Consider the following 9,273-nt stretch of genomic DNA (forward strand, 5'->3'; position numbering starts at 1 on the left):
TTTTATTATTTATTAAAAAAAGTCTGAAGGGTATTTTTGGGATAAAAGACCATGGGCGCATGCCGTTTAAGACATTTCATACTCAAGTATCAAGTCATCACTTGATTAAGTATATTGATATGCAAATTATAACGTATAGGGGAAAAGGCAAATTATAAAATAGGTTCTAATAATTTTCTAAAAACAAAAGAGCTGTTCTAGTAAATAATCCTTTTTAGTTTTTAACTTGCCATTTATTCCCGTTTCACCTAACGTCTAGCGTCTCGGTTAAGCTTTCTCTGCTTTAAAGTTTGAATTCATGAAAGCCGAAAAGCAACAGCGCCAAAACCAGGTACCGGCCATTATGTGATGCTAGCTAACTCCGTGTCTGCTGTTTATACAAAAAAAGGTGTTCCAACAGCTGTAACAGCTAAGGATCGATCTAAGGACACTCAACTGTTGAGAAGAAGTACTAAAGGCGTCAATACCCTTCTTTTTCTAGACTTCCATTCAAAGATAAATGATCCTAGCTTTGCTTTAAGCTTAAACAATGAAAATAAAGATTTCCAAAAAGATGATTAGTTAATCACATTTGTGCTAAGAAAAATAAAATCATTAGTGTGGCCCATGGGCCATGGGTATTCACTTAATATTAACAAACAAGTCGCAAGTGTGGCCCACTTTTTCCATACCCCTGTGGCCCATGGGCTGCCAATTTCTTCAACGTGGGTCATGCCTTAGAACTTAGAAGAGGGTGACCAGGTATGAGGTAGCTCCATAAAACTGATGAAAGACTACTAAGGAGGGAAGGAATAAAAATGAAATCATTCAAATTATTCATTATTCATGGAGATTGGAGAGGAAGCTGGGAAAACCAAGTTATCCTTGGAGAAAGGCAGAAAAGAGATAAAGAGTTGCTACAGCTTTCTGCCTGGAAATAAAGGGCTCCGGATTAAAAGCTTAAGGGGCAAGGGTATGTTGAATGCATGGTATATGTATTCCGGCCAGCATAAATTTAATACATGCATGCAGAAGAAACCCAACGATCGAGCTCAACCCATTACATAAATATGCTGGACTCAGGCGAGTTGATGACACGGATTAGAAATTCTTACATCTTGCAACCTAACCTAACCAATTCAATTCTCTGGCTCATTGTTTTATGAGTATGACCCTACAATCAACTGAGTTCATCCGAGTCGACACTGAGTCTGAGTGGCTTGATTACATTTAAAATTGTTTTCTAAACAACGTTCTCATCTCATCATATCAAGTTCAATGTGTGAAACCGTTTTAACTTGAATTGCTAACAGCCTAACATTCCTTTGCTTCTTTCTAAAGGTATTCTTGCTTCAACATAACTCCTTTCTCCTTGCATTTCATTACTCTTAATATTCGTTACCTATATATATATATATAAATGTACATACTACATGTCTTCGCCATCCTTGGGTAGAACAGTACGACAGAAGCCATGACCAAGCAATACTGCAGAGTTACAGTCTTCATTGGGTTTCTTATTGCGAGTTTGATCCAAAACTCGCAATCTTCCGTTGTGTCTGTGGGGGACTTCAACAAGGATTTCTATGTGACATGGTCTCCTAATCATGTAAATACTTCTGCTGATGGGCGAACCAGGAGCTTGATTCTTGATAAAGACTCAGGTAATCTTTTGAAGCTTACACTCCATTAAATTCATCTTCATTTTCTTGTTTTCTGATTATCTATCTATCTATCTATCTATCTATCTATCTATCTATCTATCTATCTATCTATATATATATATATATATATATAGGTGCTGGTTTTGCTTCCAATGAGATGTTCTTGTTTGGGGAGATAGACATGCAAATCAAGCTGGTACCAGGTCATTCTGCGGGCACAGTTGTAGCCTTTTATGTAAGTAAAACTGCTGCATTTATCATTCCATCTGTTAATTATTTCGTTTTCGGTATTTTCTTAATTTGGGGGAGATGGAATTGCAGCTAACTTCAGATCAGCCTAACCGAGATGAGATAGATTTTGAATTCCTTGGCAATGTGGCGGGGCAGCCATATATCCTCCAAACAAATATTTTCGTGGATGGGTTCGATAACAGGGAGGAAAGAATTAATCTATGGTTTGATCCAACCAAAGACTTTCATACCTATTCAATTCTATGGAACCTTCACCAAATTGTGTAAGTCCCTTCTTCGTTTTTGTTTTAAATAAGCCATTACGCAGGACTTGATTGGAAGACCGCCCAACTGGGGCTATTAAATACTAATGTATGCAACCAATGTGCCAGCATGGCCCATGAACGAATGTTTGATGAAAATCTTGTGGGTCTTGTTGTTGTAGATTCATGGTGGACTGGGTACCCTTTAGGGTATATAGAAACCATGCAGACAAGGGAGCTGCTTTTCCTCGGTGGCAACCGATGAGCATCAAAATCAGTCTATGGAACGGGGAGAGTTGGGCGACACGTGGGGGGCGCGACAAGATCGACTGGTCCAAGGGTCCCTTCGTGGCCTCGTTCGGAAACTATAAAATTGATGCCTGCATTTGGAGAGGGAATGCAAGGTTTTGTAGGGCTGATAGCACCAGCAATTGGTGGAACAAGGATCGGTATAGCACTCTAACATGGCCACAGAGAAGGTTGTTCAAATGGGTTAGGATGCACCACCTCATCTATGACTATTGCCAAGACAACCAGAGATTCCAAAACAACCTGCCAAAGGAGTGTTCTCTTCCCAAGTATTGATCAGTGGGAGAAGCTCTCTTGTTGTTTGGCTCATTTGTTTTTCACCTTTCTTACTTTGATTTTCATATTTGTTTTTCATTTTATGTTCATTATTTATATTCGAGTGGGTCTTTTGAGAGAGCAAACTCACAAGCGCTTTCTTTTTCCTTTGTGTTCCCAAGGACGCCTCGCATAACTTAATGTAAAGGGCAGGAATAAAAAAGGAAAAAGTTTTGGACTTTAAACAAACGGAGCCTAAAGAAGCACTACTTTCCAATTACTTAACTCTGCTGCCAAATGAAAAGATGTGGCGATAAACATAGCCAGAAGGGAAAGTATTGAAAAAAAAATTATTAATCCATGCATGAAGTTTCTTTTCATGTAATTTTAAGGCTTTTTTTTTTTTTTTTTTTATGTCCAAGGTGTGTATGGACAGGACCGCAATTCTCTTCTGCTTAACAGTTGTTGAACTTATTATTCAAGAATATGATCAAGAAAGTGCTTTTTTGATTTTCATTTCTTTAACCTCCAGATATTGAGCCTTGAGATAGTGACTATTTGGGAGGGTTTTGCATTTGGAGTGTGTTGTGCTAATTGAGCTACGGTGGTTCAAGAGAAATTATTCAGTTTAGCTTCATATTTGAACAATGTTTGAGTGTTGGGAAATTTCAATTTAGCTCTCCGGATTTTTACCAAACACAGCATATGGTGTTATCATGTGAGGCCCAGGTGGAAACACCAGAAATCACATTCAAAAACCCTCCCAAACAGGTGTAGTGGATTAAAATGCCCTCGTTTGCACTGAATTTGGCTTCAGTCAGGGCAAAGTCCATTTGAACATCTTTTACTGCTTTGCATGGAGAATATCTCTCTACTTGTGTACTTTATTTCATGGGAAGATATATCAAATGCAAGGTTACAAAAAACTGTTAAAACACTTAGGCACAGATTTGCCCTGATAGAAACCGATTTAACTTGCACATGGTAAGTGGAGCACGTGGTCATTACCTTAATAAACAAGTTAGTCACGTGCTCATCACACTCCCTTAGCTGGAATGGTGGTGTCAAGACTATCAACGTCATGAACACACGGGTATATAGAATTTTTATGCACGAGCTTCTTGACATATTCCTTTTCTCATTATCTAGTTAGCTTATTTGCTGCCTGCTGCAGTATCGAGCTTTTATCTGAAAGGATAAAATGAAAATGGTGATTTAGAAGTGCTGATATTTTATCTTACATTTAATTTTTATCTTAAAATTAAATTACATCAAAACGGAATTTTTTTTTGGGAGGGCAGGGGGGGAGGGGGGGATCAATCAATTAATGAGTGGCACGAGTGAGGGATGACGCTTGTCACCATCTCCGGGAAAAAGCGTTGATAAGTCTAAAAGCTATCTAATAATGGAAGGGGAGGGCCAATTGGCTGTAATCGCAAGGCCAAATATTTGGCCTTAAAGTCCTGGTCCTATGACTGAAGGGTAAATCAGGAAATTAAGTCCGATGTCAATGATATGGCTTTGTTTTTTGGGGCACCGACGACCTTGGCCTACAGTCGGTCCAGGTCCAGGGCTAGAGGCTCAGAACCAACCTAGGAGGAGGGATAGGCTCGGAATTGCCATCAAGTATAACCAAACAAAACATTACCAAGTGTTCACTTTGCCCAAGAATTGCATTGTGTCATCGTGGAATGATTGTCCACAATTGGAAAACCATACACAATAGCGGAAGAGAGTGGAGAACTTGAATTGAACCTGTTGTGTTTTTGGCCGGGGCCGGCCCACTAGCACTTTGGACCAAACCATTACCATCCATCGAGATTCCGAAAGAGGAGGGCTGGAGAGGGGACGTGGGTTACTATAGTAATTTTCAGCTCTACGTAGAGGTGTAATTCAGGCCGTATTGCGTAATAGAAATAAGCAAAGAAGACGAATGAAAAAATAATAATTCTTCCTAATAAGGAGGTAGAGAGCCAAGGTCGGTTATCTAATTTAGAATACAAAGAGAAAAAGTACAGCCAACTTTGGATAGGACTATCTCTCCTAGAATTAAGGAGAATAATTTTGATAGAATACTAACATCCCCTCAAACTCAAGATGGTAATGTATAATCATATGGAGTTTGCCAACTAGACCACTGAAGCAAGGAGGAGAGTGGGCTTTGGTAAATATATCGGCAGACTGATCCTGGGACGAGACAGGAACAAGGCGAATAGTACCCTCGAGCACATGATGACGAATAAAGTGACAATCAGTCTCAATATGCTTAGTGCGTTCATGGAATACATCATTGTGGGCAATCTGTATGGCGCTACGATTGTCACATTAAAGTGAGGTGGCAGATGAATGAGTAAGTCCCATGTCATGGAGTAACTAGCGTAACCATAACAGCTCGGAGGTAGTGTCAGCAAGAGCTCGATATTTAGCTTCAGTACTAGAACGAGAGACAACTGTTTGTTTCTTACTACACCAAGATATAAGAGAATCTCCAAGAAAGAAGCAATAACCAGTAGTGGAGCGTCTATCAGTAGGATCATCGGCCCAATAAGCATCAGAGTATGCGATCAACTGAAGAGAGGAAGAACTGGAGTAGTGAAGTCCATGAAACAAAGTGCCCTCGACATAATGGATGATACGAAGCACAACAACATAATGAGTAGTGCGAGGGCCAGACATGAAATGACATACAATATGAACAGCATACGCAATATCAGGACGAGTAATAGTAAGGTATACAAGACTACCAACTAGTTGCTGATATAAGGTACAGTCACTAAGAGGAGTACCGTTAGTGGCTGTAAAATGGGCATTAGGCTCAATTGGAGTGGTAACAGTCTTAGTATCAGTGAGTCCTGTGCGAGAAATAAGATTAGTAGCATACTTGGCCTGAGACAGATAATATCCCGATTGGTCGGAGGAGACCTCAACGCCTAGAAAATAATTGAGGCGACCAAGATCTTTCATTTCAAACTATTTGCTAAGGAAAGTCTTAAGAGCGGAAATGCCCTGCAAATCATCGCTGGTAATGATCATGTCATCCACATAAAGGAGGAGAAGGACACAACCCTGAGAGGTCTTACGAAAGAACAATGCAGGATCATAAGTGCTAGATTTAAAACCACATTGGCAAACAATAGAGCTGAATTTGAAGAACCATGCGCGAGGCGCCTGCTTAAGTCCATATAGAGCCTTACGGAGACGGCAAACCTGATTAAGGAGATGATCATAACCAAGAGGGGGCTGCATATAAATCTCTTCAGAAACATCGCCATTGAGAAAAGCATTCTTAACATCCATCTGAAATAGCTGCTAGTGCTTAGCTGCAGCAATTGCAATAAGACTGCGAACAGAGGTAAGACGGGCAATGGGGCAAAAGTCTCATCATAATCAATGCCATACTCTTGTGTGAACCCTTTTGCTACCAATCTAGCTTTATATCACTCAACTGAACCATCTGCCCGGGTCTTGATTTTGTAGACTCATTTACAACCAATTGCGGATTTATCTGGAGGCAGGTCAACTAAATCCCAAGTATGAGTGCTTGTAAGAGCTTGAATTTCTTCTACCATTGCTTTCTGCCATAGAGGGTCAGTACTACCCTCGCGATAGGTGCAAGGCTCATATAAAGATACAATGGTAGAATAATAATGAAAATCATGAAGAAGAACGGAAGGTTTAGTGACCCTACCAGAACAACGGAGAGGAGCATTAGAACGGTCAGAGTCAAACTCATTAGGAGCAATCAAGGGCTCAGAAGAAGGTAGAGCTGGAGGATCCATAGCCAAGGTAGATGCAGTCGAAGAGGTTACAGGTTGCACTGAGGAAGAAGTAGTCGGACCTACAGGTAAATCATCAGGAAAAAGCGAAATAGTAGGATTAGAAAAAAAGTGTGAAGAGGTCGTGATAACTCGAAATGGGGAGAGACTTAAGAACATTTTGTGTTCCCAAAAGGTAACATGACGAGATATGCGAAGTCGTTGGGAAAGAGGATCCCAACATCAATATCCTTTATGTTCAATACCATACCCGAGAAAACAATATAGACGTGCTTTTGATTCCAATTTAGTATGCTCATGAGGTTGTACTAGAACAAAATAAGCATAACCAAAGACACGAAGAGACTGGTAATCAGGGCAATGGCCATACAATCGTTCATAAGGAGAAATGTTACCAATAATAGGAGAAGGAATGTGGTTGATGGTATAAACCGCAATGAGGGCTGCTTCCCCCCAAAATCGTTCAAGACAAGAGGAAGAGATTAAGAGAGCTCGAACAGTATCAAGAACATGCCTATGTTTTCGTTCTGCATGCCCATTTTGTTGAGAGGTACTGGGACAAGATCTATGAATGATAGTTCCATTTTGTGAAAGAAATTGGATAAGGATAAAATCTCTATATTCCATGGCATTATCAGTGCGAAAAATTTTGATGATAGAAGAAAACTGAGTTTTGATCATGGTGGCAAATTGAATATAAATTGCAGGTAATTTAGATTCATTACGCATGAGATAAATCCATGTATATCGAGAGAAATCATCAATAAAGATCACAAAATAATGCGAACCACCTATGGTATTATGGGGCGAAGGTCCCCAAATATCAGAATGAATAAGATCAAACGATGCAGAAAAAATAAAATCACTTATATTAAAAGGCAAAGCATGATGTTTTGAGAGAGGGCATGAAACATAATCAACGTGGGTTGTTTTAATAGGACCCAAACATCCATTAGAAATTAAAGATCCTAATCTAGAGGTAGTAATGCGACCAAGGCGAGAATGCCTGACACTAGAGGTGACAGCAGTAGCAAGAGATGGTAATTGAAGAGATGATAGCTCAAATAGTCTACCAACCTTACGGCCTGTCCCAATGATCTTCCCTGTCCGTGGATCCTGCACAATACAACTACGATTTGAGAAATGTATTTCAAAACCAAGTTCACATAATTGTCCAACAGATATAAGATTTAAAGATAATTGAGGTACCAAAAAAGTGTTAGGAAGTGACAAACGAGATGTTGAAATAGTTCCTACACTTGTGACAGTTAAGGTGGAACTATCGGCAGTATGAACAATGGGTGCAATTGAAAGATTTGACTTGGAAGTAAACAAGGATGAGTTGGATGTCATATGATTGCAACAGGCAGAATCAAAATACCATGATGAGGTAGTACCTGGAGTGACGGACAAGACTGTATTAGAAGGCATACCAAAATCAGGTTGGAGTTGGTGAAGGAGAGTTTGAAGATCTCTAAGAGAGAATTTTGGAGAGGTGTTAGCAGAAGAATCCTCTTTTGTAACAGCTGCAGTAGAACTCGAAGCCTGAGAACTCATGGATAAGGACTTCTGTCTAGACGCTTTTTTGGCTTGCAAGCGGAGACACTCCGAAATAGTATGACCAGTCTTTTTGCAGTAATTGCAGAAAGTCCGTTTTGAAGATTTAGATGAAGTCGAAGAAGTAGCAGACGTACCCGGAGTAGCAAGAACAACATCAGTAGATAATAAGGATCGCTCATCTCGAAGTGTTTTTAGTCGAGTTTCTTTAGAGAGCAAATCTTTGATTACAACTTCAAGGGAAAGCAGTGGGCTAAGATGAAGTAGAGTACCACTAATAGGTTCATACTCATCCCTGAGAGTCATCAGAAGATGCCAAACACGTTGGCGATCGCGAAGCTTAGAATAAGTAGTAGTTACAGAGGTACTATCCCATTCAGGTTCACACTGTGCTAACTGATCCCACAGAACTTGTAACTCAGAGAAATAACTGTGAATGGTCTATTCAGGTTGCTGTTTCATACGGTGAAGACGCCTATAGAGCTGAAACTGATGCACATCATCAGAAATAGAATACCGAGCTTGTAAGAAATCCCATACCTCTTTAGGAGAGTCATATCTGCAAAATTCTAACTTGATGCTTGCAATACAAGTATTGCGAAACTATGTCAATATTTGATGATTTTTCCCATCCCATCTTTCTACTCGTTCAACAAACTTATCTTCTGTTTCATTAGCAAGTAGGTTTGGGAACCTCACTAGTCACATATTGCCATAGAAGGCGGCCCTTGAGAAAACTGCACATCTCTTGGGACCATAAATCATAATTTGAGCCATCGAAGGTAACAGTGATGGGATGAGAGATATGTTGAGTAACTTCAAATGAATCCATGAGGAGAAATGCAGATTTTCAAAGCAACACAAATCACAGAAAAAAAACTGGCTATGGTGGACGAGTCGGGAAGGTGAAGGATCCGTACGCTTGCTCTCTATCCCTCACTAATGCCGCAAGAGAATGCTATAACTCTCGATCTCTAGAACTTTGGGGCGCTTTCAAAACAACAGAAACTTTGGATCTGGGGAGCAAGTTTATGTGGCTAGTGCATGAATGCAGATGGCGCAGAATTCTGGAAGAGGCGATTCCGAAGAGCGCCGACGATGCCTTACGACTGGCCGGCGATGGCTATCCAAAACCCTGTTGAAGCAAGAAGGAACAAGTCGTCTGTGTTTCGCAAGGATCTTCCTGCTCCGCTGAGGTGATTCCGAAGAACGCCGCCGACGCCTTACGACTGGCAGGCG

The 9,273-nt window shown here is 40.3% G+C and overlaps 1 protein-coding gene across 1 annotated transcript; it reads left to right on the plus strand.

The window, feature by feature from the left end:
- The first annotated feature begins 1,414 nt into the window (after positions 1-1,414).
- LOC148847704 (putative xyloglucan endotransglucosylase/hydrolase protein 10) lies at positions 1,415-2,950 on the plus strand. The gene is made up of 4 exons (XM_088951099.1): positions 1,415-1,643; positions 1,778-1,878; positions 1,965-2,158; positions 2,320-2,950. The coding sequence occupies exons 1-4, from the start codon at positions 1,454-1,456 to the stop codon at positions 2,720-2,722; spliced, it is 888 nt and encodes a 295-aa protein (XP_088807225.1). The 5' UTR covers positions 1,415-1,453; the 3' UTR covers positions 2,723-2,950.
- Positions 2,951-9,273: the final 6,323 nt, after the last annotated feature.

Source organism: Nelumbo lutea, chromosome 6 (genome assembly GCF_056320005.1).
Source record: "Nelumbo lutea isolate HS-2025 chromosome 6, American lotus-T2T, whole genome shotgun sequence".
In the NCBI taxonomy this organism is placed as follows: Eukaryota; Viridiplantae; Streptophyta; class Magnoliopsida; order Proteales; family Nelumbonaceae; genus Nelumbo; species Nelumbo lutea.